The sequence below is a fragment of the Oryza glaberrima genome, chromosome 5 (genome assembly GCF_000147395.1).
Source record: "Oryza glaberrima chromosome 5, OglaRS2, whole genome shotgun sequence".
Taxonomy (NCBI): Eukaryota; Viridiplantae; Streptophyta; class Magnoliopsida; order Poales; family Poaceae; genus Oryza; species Oryza glaberrima.
In genome coordinates this window covers 14,363,732-14,380,218 of record NC_068330.1, presented here as the reverse complement: position 1 = coordinate 14,380,218, position 16,487 = coordinate 14,363,732, and the positions used below count along the sequence as shown (strand labels likewise).

Sequence of the window (16,487 nt, the reverse complement as noted above, 5' to 3'; positions counted from 1 at the left end):
AAAATTGGGTTAAAATAGGAGAGGAGTTGTATCCACTCGTATGTCCCATATTATAATATATATATGAAAATCTAATATAAATTCACCTACAAACATGATAAAAGATTGATTAATCACTATTTTACGAGTTCACATATAATATGTATATTTCTTTTCCTTGATGTATCGAGTTGGGGGTGGATTAGGGGTGAAAATTGGATGGGTATTTCCGACCACCCACCTTACCCGAGGCTTGCGGGAAGAATATGAAATAGTAAATAGGATACTCGGTACTATCCGAGTTCGAACCCGATTCCGTAAAAAAAAGGGTTAAAATAGGAGAAGAGTTGTATCCACTTGTATGTCCCATATTATAAAATATATATGAAAATCTATTATAAATTCACCTAAAACATGATAAAAGATTGATTAATCACTATTTTACGAGTTCACATATAATATGTATATTTATTTTCCTTGATGTATCTTTTTTAACATTTTAATTGCATCACTATATTTAATATCAATGAATTAGAGATACAAATAGATATCTGTTCCCGAATCCAATTTAGAGGAAATAATATAGGATAATAGCTGGGTGAGTGATATGTTATCCAACATTACTCATACCTAGTTTCGAATTTAAAGAAAAATATGGGTTATGATGCGGAAATGCCATGATCTGACCGTATCCATCTGATTTCACCCCTAGGGTGGATAAGTGAACCACGACTCTAGATCTAGCTACCACCACCACAAACTCGATGCTTATTTGATATACATGTATTTAAAAGAAATGATACTTCAAGGTGATTCACACAAAGTTATACGATTAATTAACAATGATACTATGATGTTTAACTGGTATGCCTATGACTTGTTTGGAACAAAAACACATTATTTTCACGTGAAAACAGTTCATAATGTTCAAACATGCCAAAATTAAATGCTAACTACTCTGTTGACAGTACTACCTTCAAGCATTTTCAGGACAGACGTAGCTAGGGTGTGGTAGTTGGAGGAGCAGTTATATAGCCCTTGGATAAAGGCATAAAGCAAAAGGAAGCCTAGTTTTCTATCAAACGTGTACTAGCAACTACAACCAGCAACGCCATGGATTGTTAGTTGAGAGTCTTCCATATATATCATGTCAGTTATCCCCAGCTCCTAGGTTTTTTCTCCAGCTATGATCAATGATTCAAACGAGTACACTTTAAATTTGTCCGATCCATAGGTCTGAATATTCCATCTGCAACTTTTGGACAATCTGGACCATTCACCTAACCTGGTGCAGTAGTTCTTGCATGCTTGCGAGTACAATATATATAAACATCAAATATTATTGGAACTTAGAAATTAAGTCGACTTTTGTGTCTTGACTATCATTGAGCAGGTAATCTGAATGGGCATCCAAACATCACCATACAGGCATTTCTAGTAAGTTTTTGGACTTCTTTTTGATGAAATTTTTGGAGGATGAGATAGTTCAGGGTTTATCATTCCATTCAAGATGGTCATCGAGTTTGGTATATTTAATTTGTTATAATTAATGGCTACTTCATTTGTGAGGTCATCGACTAAGATCTAGAAAACTAAGGCGTGTCTATCGAGTTGTTGATGATCAAATTAGCGATGCCGACTCATAGCTAGGTCGCCGACTTGTTCAGTGGCGTTAGTTTGTCAAGGAACAAAGACATTCTCTCTTGATTGATACTCATTCATATGCTTTTATATGTGCCGTAGTTTATCAGCGTTGTAGTCGTGCTCATCTTTCTTGTGCGTTTTAAGATGTGGAGCACTTTTTTGATAGATTTTCTCAATTATATTTGTAATCTCTTCTATTTTAATATAATCTAACCTGTTTTTGCTTTGTTTTTTTTCATGAAGGAAAGGAACTAGCTAATCTAGTGCAGTCGCTTCCTGTTGATTCGCATTTACTTTCTGAACCCAAGCAAAAACGTAACCAATGATATCATATCTTCATATTATAGAATTAAGCTGCCAGATACTAGTACTTTTAACAACTAATGATAAATTAAATTCACGTCATGAGTTCCTTCTTTTTCTTCCATGGGCCAAATGGCTAGAAACTGCATTGACAATTATTTTGCTTATCACTCAGCAGTACATAAGTACACTGTACTGAAAGAAAAGAAAGAAATTAAAGAAAGACAGAAAGGACGAAGGGGAAAAGTTATCTAATCATTCATAACTTCTCAAATACACCATCCATAATGTTGAATTGCAAATCCATCACAGAGAATATGGATAATTGACACTTTTTCCACTCTTCTGTACCCCATAAAATTCTCAGCTAGCCATTAGGGAGGTTTTGTGCCTCCTTCACAGGATTTTGTTAGGTGCTTGATTTTTCCTTGAAGGACAATGCAACCAGAAACTCCTATGACTGAACAATCTGCCACTCATTTGCCTCTTCCAACCAACTCATGTATATATTGTTGAAGTGTCACTAGGAGAGGGAAAAAAAGATAAAAAGGAAAATTACAAATAAAGTTGATGAACAGGAAATATGGGACAGTCAAATTCCTGATGCCCTTTGCTCCAACCAAAAGATGAGAACAACCATTCTGACATGACCGATATAGGGGCATACCTGAACCTGATGTTCAGTATTTATAATGTCCTTTTGGGAATTATGTGATGGTTGCACCTCTTTCCAGCTCTCTCTTGGCTTAGAATCCAAGAAAAAGATAAGTTTATCAGCAATTCAGCATTACTTACTGACATATATATGAATCACCACCAACTACCCTTGTTCAGTAAGCATTGGTATGATTCAGTTGGGATAGTTGCCTAGTAGGTTGCATTTCATTCCTTTCCTTTTCTGACTCCCATTTTTCTTGTTCTTGGTTGGCCATGAATTCTAACTGCCCAAATCTTGCTTAGCTGTAGGCTACAATGCCAAAAGGAGAAAAGATGGCCTAATCTTTTTGTTTAGTGACAGGAAAAAAATGCATTTATTTCTTCGGAACAATTAACCGCTGAAATATAATTGAACTTCTATAATACTCCCTTCATTCCAAAATATAAGAGATTTTGGGTGGATGTAACATATCCTAGTACTACGACTTTGAACATGCTACATTCATCCAAAATCCCTTATATTTTGTGACGGAGGGAGTATAATAGGTTATACTTGCATTGGTTGCTTACTTTTTAATTGACAGCCTACTTGATATAGCTAGTTAGTACCAATCTATACTGCATCCCTGTAGCCTGTACATGTTGATTTATGCAGAGATGAAAGCTCACAGAGGTACAGATTGAGCAGGATCACTGATGATTGATGAAACAACCAACCTACCTGATCTGATACACCCATCTAAACTAAAAGAGCATTACTAATATTTGTAATAATATTTCTTCCTACATATCCACAATGACTCTCATTTGGATGTTAATTAACCAAACAATAGATCTCTCAGCCTGCCATTAGGCACTGAAAATGTTGCAGATTCATCTCCTCCTGACACATGTAGTGTGTGGCCAATACTGACAATGACTGTCAGGTAACAAATCAGCTCAAACATCTGTAATCACAATTCTGACAGTGACTAAGCAACATTTAAAGAGCTCACACATTATTAGCACTAATTAATTTTATTTATCCTAAAAAAAAGTGCAGTAATTAGCTAGCAAATCCATCCTATATAATCCCCAGCCAAAACTGATCATATCCTCCAAGCTTGAACGCCAAGATCGAGATCGCCGGAGATGAAGGCGCCGCCGCCGCCGTCGCCGGTGGCCAAGAGGGCGCGCGTCTCGCCGTTCGTCTTCCTGCTCGTGCTCTTCCTCCTCCTCTTCTCCTTCCTCTACGGCGAAGACCTCAAGGAGCTCCTCGGCAGCCAAGCTCAAGCGCGGCCGAGCCTCCACTTCAATGCCGCCGCCGCCGGCGATGGGATCGAGCTGCCGGCCGCCACGGCGGCAACGACCGGTAATGTCACCACGCATGCATGGTGCATCTCGTCGCAGTTGATAGCTAGCTCGAATTTGTTTTGACGTGTTGTGCGATGGGAGCAGAGGGGAGGACGACGACGAGGAGGTGGCGGGGGCGGCTGCCGTTCGCGGCGAACGGCGACGGCGAGGAGGAGGAGGAGGAGTGTGACGTGTTCTCGGGGAGGTGGGTGCGCGACGAGGCGGCGCGGCCGCTGTACCGGGAGGCGGACTGCCCCTACATCCCGGCGCAGCTGGCGTGCGAAGCGCACGGGCGGCCGGAGACGGCGTACCAGCGGTGGCGGTGGCAGCCGCGCGGCTGCGCCCTCCCGGCGTTCGACGCGGCGGCGATGCTGGACAGGCTGCGCGGGAAGCGCGTGATGTTCGTCGGCGACTCGCTGGGGCGCGGGCAGTTCACGTCGCTGGTGTGCCTCCTCCTCGCCGCCGTCCCCGACCCCGCCGCGAGGTCGTTCGCCACGTCGCCCGACCAGCAGCGCTCGGTGTTCACCGCCGCGGCGTACAACGCCACCGTGGAGTTCTACTGGGCGCCGTTCCTCCTCCAGTCCAACGCCGACAACGCCGCCGTCCACCGCATCTCCGACCGCATGGTCCGCCGCGGCAGCATCGGCCACCACGGCCGCCACTGGGAGGGCGCCGACGTCATTGTCTTCAACACCTACCTCTGGTGGTGCACCGGCCTCCAGTTCCGAATCCTGTAAGCATCCCAAGAACATAATTAACCATAGCAAGCAGGCAACGACACTAATGGCGAGACACGCAGGGAGGACGGGCCGTTCGACGCCGGCGGCAACTCGTCGACGACGACGTGGGTGTCGACGGAGGAGGCGTACGCGATGGCGTTCCGGGAGATGCTGCAGTGGGCGAGGGAGCACATGGACTTCGCGACGACGCGCGTCTTCTTCACGAGCATGTCGCCGACGCACGGCAAGAGCCAGGACTGGGGCGGCGGCGAGCCGGGGGGCAACTGCTACGGCGAGACGGAGATGATCGGCGACGCCGCGTACTGGGGCTCCGACAGCCGGCGCGGGGTGATGCGGGCGATCGGCGAGGTGCTCGACGGCGACGGCGCCGACGTGCCGGTGACGTTCCTGAACGTGACGCAGCTGTCGCTGTACCGCAAGGACGCGCACACGTCGGTGTACAAGAAGCAGTGGACGCCGCCGACGCCGGAGCAGCTCGCCGACCCCAAGACCTACGCCGACTGCGTCCACTGGTGCCTCCCCGGCCTGCAGGACACGTGGAACGAGCTCCTCTACACCAAGCTCTTCTACCCTTGAAAATAATTAAAAAAACAACTAGAAGCTTCTAGAACAATCCATGTAGGAGTATTATGTAATGTATGCATGCAGGCATGCAGCTAGGCCGCGGCATCTAGCTAACATGGTTCAATATTTTCGGAAAGAAAAAAAAAGGTAAAAAAATCCTTCCATGAATCTAGAGAACACCTTTGACTTCACCAACTCTCCCTTTCTTTGGTCGAAGTAAAAACATTTTAGGGGACAAAAATTTCAGAAATTTCAATCTAAAATTTTAAAATTGAACAAAATCTAACTGAATTCGACCAAGATTGTTCTAGACTTTTTTTTAAAAAAATCATTTTTTAAGAGGAAGAAACATCCTATAGCTAGCTATAAGAAAACATAAGAAACAAGAAGTGCACATTCTAGCAGCTCTTTTAGTGGCAAATTAAAATGTTGTGATTTGTTTTCCTTTTGTTTTGGTCAATTACCATGTGTCAATTGCTGTGCAGCAATGTAGCCTTGATATGCTGCTAAAAAAGGAGAAAGCAGTTAGCATTTTATAGTTTTTCTAGCCTTTTGAGATGCTCTAATGAGCTGGCTTACTTGATAAAACATTACAGTAAACCACACTTTGCTCCACCTAATTCACTGGTTTCTAGCTATAGCTTCTCATGACCACCAGAATAGCAGATCAGTAACAATGGCCTCTTCGTGTTGTCGTGTAGTAGATTCTTTACCCGTTCCGGTCTACCACGATTTCTATTTATACACCATTGAACCTTTAAAAATCAAATCTTATAGTTTTTTGGAGTTTAGTGATCACGTTATGTTCTTTTTTATAGTTTTTAGAAGCACTATCAAATACCGCCTTATGGCTTGTCCGCAGCATCTCTTTTTAGTGTTACTTGGATTTGAAAAATTAAACTTGATCATATTTGGTTTCCTTTTTTAAACTCTGGAAGTCCCGCCAATCGTCACGAACCTACTCCTTTATGGTCTACCCGCCACCATCCCTCCTTTTAATCGTCATTAGAATTTTAAAAATTGATCCTAATTATCATTGGGGTGATGTCCCATCAACCGTCACCACCATACACCTTTGCAGCTCGTCTTGCCCCTTTTCTTTTTTTGTCATTTGTAACTATTATATTCTAGATATATTGCTTTTTTAATATTCATTATTTTTTATTTTGAGTTTTTTTATTTCTAAATTGTATTCCTATCTGATTTTTACTCTGTATTTTAAGTAATCTCATATTGTATTTTACGTGGACTCTTCTTTCATCGCTACTTATTCTTTTTATTCTGCGTAACTGTGTGGCTAATATCTATACAAAATTATATATTTTTTACACATGATTTTCTTTGAATTTCGTTTTTTTAAAGAACCACGGTAGGGAAGCCCCCCACCGTTAAGATTTTATATTAATAAAGGGAAAAAATTACAACAAATTTAACCACTGTAACAATGTATCTCTCTCAGAATTTTTGACTCTATGAACTAAAAGGGAGAGATCATTCCTAAAGAGAACTATCCAAGAGGGAACAATGTTTTCAAAAATTAAACTATTCCTCTGCTTCCAAATGTTCCAAGAAGCATAAAGCAACTTCTCAACAAAATGGGTAGAGTTATATGAATTTCTGGCCGTGACCAACATTTCACCAAAGCTTAAAGAAAGATTCCAAACTATACCAAATTGCGCCCAACATTGAGTGCTAAAAGGACACTGGAAAAATAAGTGGAGAGTTGTTTCCCTTGATCCTGTTGAACAAAGTACACAGAGCAAGGAAGCATTTTGAGGGGAGCAATGCCTTCTGTCTAACATGTCATAAGTATTTAACCTATCAATCAAGAGGAGCCAACCAAACACCTTGACACTTTCATAGTATAACTGCTCTTCCAAATCCAGGCACATGAACACGAGAAATACTCATGGCATAAATTTTCTATGAGGAAAAAATACCGTTGCCCCAAACATATGTCCAGCGATCACTCTCATCATTAAGATGCTCCAAGGTATCTGTAGCTGACATTGCCAAATATTCCTGAAAAGCTTGCTCTGAAAGTGGCAAGGCAAAGAGCTGAGGTAGATCAGAAGTAGAGAACATCAGAACTGAGAGATTTGAATTCCTGGCAAAAGAATATATTCTGGGATAAACCAAGGCCCTGACTTTATTGTTCCACAAATCTTCCCAAAACAAACAAGATTTTCCATCTTGCACAGTACAGGCCGAGATGCCTCTAAAAATATCCACAAACTGCAAAACATCCCTCCACCAAAAAGATCCTTTAGGAGTAACAGCATGAGGAGGTTCTGCAGTGTAGTAAGTATTCCAAATCAAACTGACCCAGGGAACAGGATATCTATTATAGAACTTATGCATATTCTTCAAGAGAAGGGCATTATTTTGCGATCTAAGGTCTATTACACCCAAACCACCTCTATCTTTTGGCTGACAAACTCTTTCCCAGAGAACCAAAGACTTCTTACTAGAATTAATATCAGATCCCCTCCACAGGCAATGTCTCCTAGCTCTATCAATACTTTCTATGACTGTCTTTGGAAGTGAAAGAGAGCACATGTAGTAAGTGGGAAGGGAGGAAAGAACTGCATTCACAATGGTCAATCTGTCCCCATAAGATAACAAAGCAGTGGTTGCTGAGAGTCTTCTCTCTACTCTATCAACTAGAGGAGCAAAATCAATAACTCTTGGTCTTGTGGTTCCAAGAGGAAGACCCAGATAAGTAAAAGGTAACTTACCAATAGAGCAACCAAACAATTTTGAGAGATGATCAACCTTTTCCAAATCTACATTCAGAGGAATCATGCATGACTTACTATAGTTAATCTTAAGGCCAGTTGAAGAGGCAAAACTGTTCAAAATTGCCTTGAGACAGAAAAGCTCTTTTTGGGAAGCTGTCAAAAAAAGAAGAGTATCATCTGCATACTGGACAATCGGAAATTCATTACCAGGTGTTGGGATTGGCATTGTAAGAACTCCCTGAGAACAAGCTTTATTGACTATAGATTGTAACAAGTCAGCTCCAAGAACAAATAATAAGGGTGAAAGTGGATCACCCTGTCTTACACCCCTTTTGCAATAGAAGGATTTGCCAGGAACACCATTTAGGATAACTGAAGAAGAGGCTGAAGAAAAAAATCTGAGAAATCCAGCTTATCCATCTAGGATCAAAGCCTTTCTGCCTTATGATGTCCAATATAACTGAATGTTCAATAGTATCAAAAGCTTTCTCAAAATCCAATTTTAAAAGAACTATTTCCCTCTTAGAATGCTGGCACTGATGCAGATATTCAAAAGACCAAGGCAAACAGTCCTGAATATTTCTAGCCTTAATGAAACCATATTGGTTTTGGTGGATCAGTTCAATGATGACAGATTGTAGCCTATCAGCCAGCACCTTAGTAAGAAGTTTTAGAGCCACACTCTGTAAAGAAATTGGCCTGAAGTCATTTACCTTTTCAGGAGAAGACTTCTTAGGGACTAGAGTTATAAAGGATATTAATACTCTCAAGCACCAGAGAACCCTAACAAAATTGAGCACAAAGATTATAGAAGTCCTATTTAATTATAGGCCAACAGGCCTTAATGAAGCAACCATTGAATCCATCAGGCCCTAGAGATCTATCAATTGGCATTTTGTTGACAAACCTTATCATTATCGGATAAATAGTCATCTCATTTGTCTTACAAACCTTATCATTATCGGATACCCCTTACTCCTTGTCACACCCCAAAGTTCTTTCCCAAGCCTAAATTGAAGTTATAAATGGTCTCAAGAAAATACTTGTGTAAATCAAGAGAAAACCTTAATAAAGTAATACAAATAATAATCGAATCTGGCATGTGGAATTGTTCTTGAGTTCTACATGTCGAAATTCACTAACAGGATTTTTAGTGGAATTTTCAAAGCCCTAGAAATAATTTTAACCAATTAAAATCGAGCATGCAATATTTTAAATCCCAGGAAATTCTTTTCCTCCTTTTCTTTTTTCCTTTTCCCTCCTTTTCCTCTTCTTGGGCCGTCGGCCCAGTCCACCCCGCCGCGCGCGCGCCCTCCTCCTTGTGGGCCGGCCCAAGCCGCCCCTCCCTCTCTCCCCGGGACGCCGACAGGTGGGCCCCACCTGTCGGGCCCGTCTCCTTCCTCCAGCCGGCGCCGCCGCGCCCGCAACCGCCGCCGCGCCCACGCCTCCGCCTTCTCTGGGCCGCGTTGGCCACGCCCGCGCGTGCGCCACATCTCCCGCACCCACTTCCCCCTCTCTCGTGCTCGCGCCCGCGCCCGAGATGGCGGGATTCGATTTTCGAATCCCGCTTCTCTCTCCTCCCCCACTACCCACGTTGGCCGGCAAAATCTCGCCCTACCGGCCACGTCCGGGGCTCCCCTCCCCTATTTAAGCTTCCCCGTCACCCCCTCTCGCTTTTTCCCCATCTCGCCGAACTCCCTCGTGCTCCCCATCACTCCCGCGCCGTGCAACCACCCGCCACCGCTAGGCGCCACTAGGGTCGCCGCCGCACCGCGCCGTCGCCGCCGTCGGGTTCGCGAGGCTAAGCTCCACCCCGGCCGCCCCTTCCCCGTCGGGATTCATCGCCGGAATTCGCATCCCCTCGCGCTTCGGTGAGTTCAACCTCTACCGCCGCCTTCGGCCATGAATGCCGGTCGCCGTGGTTCATCTCCCTTCCTCTAATCTCTCTTCTCCTTCCTTAGGGCACCCCGAATCCCGTCCGTCGATTGCCGTCGTCCTCCCGTCGCTCGTCGTCGCCGTTCGCCGTCGTCTTCCTCCGTGCCGGCCACCCTCGGTGAGGCATCCCTCCCCTCTTTTCCCCTTCCTCCCCTCCTAGTGCCGCGCCGCCGCTTCAAGTCGCGCGCCGTCGCCTTCGGCCGCCGCCGCCGCCTCCCGTGCCGCCGGTCGCCGCCGCCGTCGGCCGCGTGCCGTCGCCGCTAGCCCTGGCCAGCCGGCCGGCTTTGATGCCGAGCCGAGCCCGGCGGCCGCCTCTATCGCCACCCGTCCGATCGGCCCCGAGGGCGATCTGGGCCGTCGGTCCCATGGACCGGCGGTGGACCACCCGCGTGGTCCCGGTCCACGATGAACCGCCCCCCTTGAGTCGCTGCCCAGTGGGGCCCGCCTGTCGGCGCCGCGCCTTCCCCCGTGCTGACATCAGCCCTGGAAAATATTGCGCAATAAATGATTTAAGGACATTTTGTTATAGTAATAAACACAATGAATCTTCTAAAATTCATAACTAATTCATCCGAGCTCCGTTTAAGCCCATTCAAGTCTCAGTAAATCAAGAAAAATGTGTAGAATCCATTAAAAATGGTTTTGTTCTCTGTTTCAATAGTCTTATAGCCTGTTTGCAATGTTTGCCTTGTATGTCGCTAGATTCCGGTCCTTCCGACGCTCCGGTGTACTTCGAAATAGTCGCCGAGGTTCCTCCAGCAGCAGAGCAAGGCAAGTGATGCTTGTCACTTGATCATGTTGATCATATATTGCAAATGTCCTAATGTTTTCTTTCAACTGCTGCATTTTGTTTTGCAATAATACTACGGGGTGTTTACCTATTGTTATAGCCATGCCATTTTGATATCATGCTCCTTTGTTAGCTTGGGTTATGACATGAATAGATTTTGGACTAGGAATTGCTTAGCCATGCCTAGTTCCACTAGCACACAATGGGGAAAGATCACTAAAACATAGCCTTTAGGTTCAATTGGTAAGGTTGGTTTAGTACCACTGTTTTGGTGTTGGTTAATTAAAATGAATCACATGGTGTGCTGTGGGTGCATGGTTTTGTTAGTCGCACCCATGGCATTTAAGGACCGGTTCGCGGGATGCCCTTGAAGAACTTATCGTACTTACCACAAGCCAGCGTGGGCAACGGCTGGGCTTGTAGTGTAGCTTTCCTCTAGTCTACGCATCCAGGCAAGGGGGGGCGTGATGGAGCGGGACGGGCCCTGCGACGGCCTCTGTCGCTTCCGGATTCACCTAGGCACAAGAGGGGACTGCCCGTTGCCCGCTGGGGACGGGGGTGAAACCTGAGGTGTGGTGTGCTTGGCTAGAGGGGGTTATGCGAAGGGTCCTGTCATGGCCTCTTTCCGGTATGCCGTGGTGGCATGTCGGCGCACGGAAACGTGTCGTGGGGCTGTGTCTTGTGGGTACAGTCGTACACCTCTGATCAGAGTAAAACTATTCGAATAGCCGTGCCCGCGGTTATGGGCGGTCAACCAGATTCACCGTGATTAGTCTCACCCTAGTTTAGTCTAGTGAAATTGGATAGTATAGGTGGATGGTTGGGCCTGTTGCAACGTGGGATAGCGTTGGACAGCGGATGATTAACATTAATTAATTATGGCAACTGTTTAATTCTTTCAACTTCTATTTATAAATGCTCGCTTTATGCAAATGAACCACTCTAGCTCTCCTTTGATAATTCCCTGCATCATACCCCTATTCCGGTATGACTTGCTGAGTACAGTGGGTAGTATTCAGTCTTGCTCTATTTTTCCCAACCCCAGAGTACGAGTATGTGTCAGATGGAGGTTTCTCCGAGGAGTAGGCTTCGTCCGTGCCGTCGAGGATGCCTGTGGAGTGGTGTTCCCGCTGCAGTTCTAGTCAAGGCTTAGCTCCTGTTGTCTTTCGTTTTTCCGCTGCACTTATGTAAGACTTTTATGATGTTTGTAAGACGTGGATCTGAATGTCAACATTATCGTTTGTGTACCCCGGCCGGTCCTGGACGGGGATTTTAATGCACAATCTGCTTGGAATTCTATTCGGGAATTTCTGGGCGTGACACTCCTCTGCCATTCACCACCATTGTGTCCTAAATCAAGTGTTTTTCAATACTTTTTTATTGTTTTATCCAAATTTTTATTATTTATAAATTCATACTATTTGAACTCTAGTTTTTATTTTTTTTTTCTTAAATCCGAATTTTTATTTCTTATGCCAGATTTTAGATAACCTCGTATTGAGTCCTACACATTATTCATTCAATATTTATTTTTTATTTTAAATTTCAGTTATTTCTAAATTGTATTTCTACTTAACTCTCATATTTATTCTTCTGGTTTTGGAATTTATTTTATTTTTTATTATAGATTTTAATTAATCTTGTTTGCGTTTTAAATTGTCTCTTATTTCAATAACTCTTATTTTTATTCAAATTTTAGTTATTTAAAAATTTTATTCTTAGCTGAACTATTATATTTTTTATGCTAATTTATTATTTTCTTCTATTTTTATTTTAAATTTTTATTAATCTTGTATGTGTTCAACACGAACTATTCTTTCAATATTTCTTATTTTTTTTGTTACGATTTTCAGTTATTTCTAAATTGTATTCCTACATGACTTTTTTATTTATTAAATTCTAAATTTATTTTATTTTTTACTCCAAATTTAATTAATCTCTAAATATGTTCTACTTGGCCTCTTAATTTAATGTTTCTTATTTTTTTCTCCGAATTTTAGTTATTTATAAATTATATTACTATCTAAACTCTTATATTTATTTTTAATGTTTCATAATTTATTTTATTTTTATTCTAAATTTTAATTAATCTCACACTGTATTCTACATGAATTAGTCTTTCAATATTTCCTAATTTTTATTCCGGATTTCAGTTATTTCTAAATAGTATTGCAACTTAAACTCTTATGGTTATTTTTAATTTCGGAATTTATTTTGTTTTTACTTCAAATTTCAATTAATCTCTAATTGTGTTGTACATGGACTCATATTTTTATATTTTTTTTACTTTTTATTACAAATTTCAGTTATTTCTTTTTTTAGGAATTTCTGTTATTTCTAGATGTATTCCTATTGAGACTCTTGTTTTATTTTTCTCTGATTAATGTGGGAATTTCTAGCCTCCACAGCGAATGTGTTGCTCCTTGCAAAGCTGTCTTAATAATATAATAAATTATTTATTTTTGTAGTTGGAGATATCGAGAACACTAATTAGCCTAGTATACTTAGCGTTTTATTTAACTATTATAGCAAAACGAAAAAATAAATTATTTTGAAAGTTTTAAAATATGAGTAGAATTTGAAGCTGAAAGTTTGAAATTTTGAATTGAAAGTTTTAAAATTTGGCTAGAGTTTTTTAAAGTTTTGAATTAATACTTTTAATTTTGAGTTTAAAGTTTCAAGTTAGAGTTGAAAGTTTCAAATTTGAAAGTTAGTCACACGGATCAATTTGTGTATGAGTAACTAACGTTGGACTAAGTCAACGCTTAATAGAAGCTAAAATTTAAATTTTCAACCTTAAATTTGAAGTTAATTTTAGGGTTTTTTTATCGAAGTTTATTTTTCAACCTTTGCTTTTAGATTGCTAAGAGCAAGTATATAAAAGTTGTATTCATGAATTATTTTTCATTTACAAATATGTTGTTTAATTAGCTTATTCCACGAATAAGCAAAACAATGGGGCCATTACGGCCATAACTACCATCGGACTAATCGATTTCATGCCGGGCGGGCCCAGGATTTTGAGATTGGGTATTCGAAATGGAAAGGGGGTAAAAAAAAATTTTACAACACGCGAGCATAATATTTGATATGTATGATCAACAATATGGTATTTTAGTACTGCTTATTGAATTAGAACTTGCGACAAGATTTTTAGCAAATTTCTTGATTTATTATGATGTACTTTGTGAAAGAACATATGCAGTACAATCTACCAACCAAGTATATATCGATTAGTATCGTGCCATCACAGCACGGTTAATGCACAAATTAGGCAACCTTGTAAATTGGGTTCGAATTTGAGGGAGCCAGCCTGCTAGGCTTTCTTGTTGGGCTTCTTTTGATCAATAACGTTTATTTTCTTTATTTCTCTGCATACATACGAAATATATACCTCAGGGGGCTGCTAGCTAGCGCGTGCGCGCCAGCAGCGAGCACCTCACCTCCTTAATTATCTATAGTACTATTAGTTAACACCCACTTAACTACTAATGACGAGTAATTAGGGAAGATTCTCAAGATTTTTTTTTCTTTTTTGGGAGATTTTTGTACCAACAGATTGAAAATTTTTTAGTCAGATTTGAAAACTTTTGATTTAAGATTTAAATTTAAAAGTCAAATTTTGAAAACTTTCCACTCGGATTTGAAAACTTTCAACTCAGATTCGAAAACTTTCAACTTGAGATTCGAACACTTTCATGTCCAGATTTAAAAAATTTGAAAACTTTCAACTTGAGATTCGAAAACTTTCAAGCCAAGATTTGAAAAAATTGAAAACTTTCAACTTGAGATTTGAAAATTTTCAACTCAAGATTTTAAAACTTTCAAGTCCAGATTTGAAATATTTGAAAACTTTTAACTTGAGATTAGAAAATTTTCAACTCAAGATTTAAAAAGTTTCAAGTCCAAATTTTAAAATTTTAAAGTTAAGAATTAAAAATTACTAGTAAACTAATCACTAGTAAAAAAAACTAATCTAAACTAATTACGTTACATACGGTACGGTAGAAACAACGAAAAAGAAAAAAAAAGAGAAAGAAACAACGAAAAAAACGGTACCAGCGAGAAAGAAAAAAAAAAGAGAGAAACTACCAAGCGAAGAAAAAGAGAGAGGAGCGCGCGGGCCGCGTGGGCCGAAAATGCTCGTTGGCGGCGCGCGCGCCAATTAGCTTTTCCGTATACCTCATATATGTATCTTTTGTGTTTTGTCTAATAATCTTAGGTATTCATTTGAATACCCTTGAATTGAGCTGGGCCCGCCCTAATCATGGGTCTTGTGGGACCAAGCATCTGCTCTCGTATATATGTGCTAATTAGGATTCTCCTTCGTGACAGCTTAAGGGTTTGCGATTGAAACTTGTTCAGTAGTCCATAGAAACTTAACTCAGTCTTTCAAAACTGAAATTCCAGGGTCGAAAACAAGTTTCATCAGGCAATTCGAAAAATTCAAAAGGTAGAGAAAAGTTTCCTGCAGGTCCAATATATCAACATATCAGCTAGTTTTCAACATGATGTTAGTCGAAGTCCAGAGTTCAGAAAACCGATCGAAGTTCAAAGACGAAGGTATGCACACAGCTTAATATAATGCCTTAATTTTTCAACAGGTTTCAGTACTTCACGCGCATAATAATAATAATAATATTATTATTATTATTGTTATTATTATTATTATTATTATTATTATTATTATTATTATTATTTAAGCGAATTTGATAAGAATGAACAGTAAACCAGCAAATTCCACACATCGAACTATCTTTAGTGGTGAATGCGTACGTGGCAAACATCGTCAGATAAGAGGGATCATCAATCAATATCAAGGAAACCTCCGGCCAGGCGCATAACACAACACGCAAGTACGCAACATACCAATATTGAAAATTTCAAACTCAAAATCTTCCATTGCACACAAATTAAAACCAAATACAAAATCACGCACATGATAAATTAACAGTACGACTAACTAGGGGCAAATCTCTTTATTTATTTATTACTCACGCAAAACATATTGTATGGTACGTGATTAATAATTATAATAAGCATATGTGGTACATGCATATCTATCTAAGAGATTTTACCGTCCTTGAGAATGAAGGGATAACAAATTTTATATTTTCGATACTATATAAGGTACGAAGATTTGTAAAAATACTCAAGAACTATAAAATTTCTCTATATAATTAAATTTCCTAATTAATAACCACTTGGAATTGAGCATGATGGAATCATCTCAATTAATTAACCGTCTTCTTGGTCGGTGTGCGGCCTTGTAGAGGACTGGGCATGTTGTGCAACGGGTTCGATCCGGTGGGAACCAGACGCTCCGTCACGGCCACCGTGGGCTCGTCGGTGGCGGCCGGAGGAGTCGGCGCGCCGTTGTGCACGGGGCTCGGCCCGCTGCTGGGGACATCGTGCCTCATCACAGCGGCCATCTTCTTCTCCACGGCGGCGGGACGACGAACATCTCGCGCCGCCGCGGCCGTCGTCGTCGCCACGAACACCAGCAGCACCATGGCGATGGCGGCGAAGAGGAGGAGGGAGCAGCTGCCGTGGTTGGCGGCGGAGGCGCCGGTGGCCATTGTTGACGACGTCGTCTAGCTGTGTCTGCTTGTGCGGCGGTGAAGATGCTAGCTAGCTAGCTTCGTGCAACGACGACGATGGGCGAGTGCGTCTTGGCTGCATGCGATGGAGCTGTATTTTTATAGGCGTAAGTATGGAATGTGCGTGGTAATTATTGGTAGGGTAATTTTATCATTGTTATTAAGAAGGTACCATATTTTCAAATGTAAAATTCGGTATCTT

The 16,487-nt window shown here is 41.5% G+C and overlaps 2 protein-coding genes across 2 annotated transcripts; one reads left to right on the top strand and one right to left on the bottom strand.

Annotated features, from left to right (window-relative positions):
- Nucleotides 1-3,676: 3,676 nt before the first annotated feature.
- LOC127772916 (probable xylan O-acetyltransferase 9) lies at nt 3,677-6,182 on the top strand. Its single transcript, XM_052298908.1, has 3 exons — nt 3,677-3,934; nt 4,021-4,648; nt 4,715-6,182. Exons 1-3 carry the CDS (start codon nt 3,715-3,717, stop codon nt 5,229-5,231), a joined length of 1,365 nt encoding a protein of 454 aa, XP_052154868.1. The 5' UTR covers nt 3,677-3,714; the 3' UTR covers nt 5,232-6,182.
- Nucleotides 6,183-15,919: 9,737 nt separating this feature from the next.
- LOC127773231 (uncharacterized) lies at nt 15,920-16,264 on the bottom strand. Its single transcript, XM_052299259.1, has one exon. It carries the CDS (start codon nt 16,262-16,264, stop codon nt 15,920-15,922), a length of 345 nt encoding a protein of 114 aa, XP_052155219.1.
- Between the last annotated feature and the right edge of the window lie 223 nt (nt 16,265-16,487).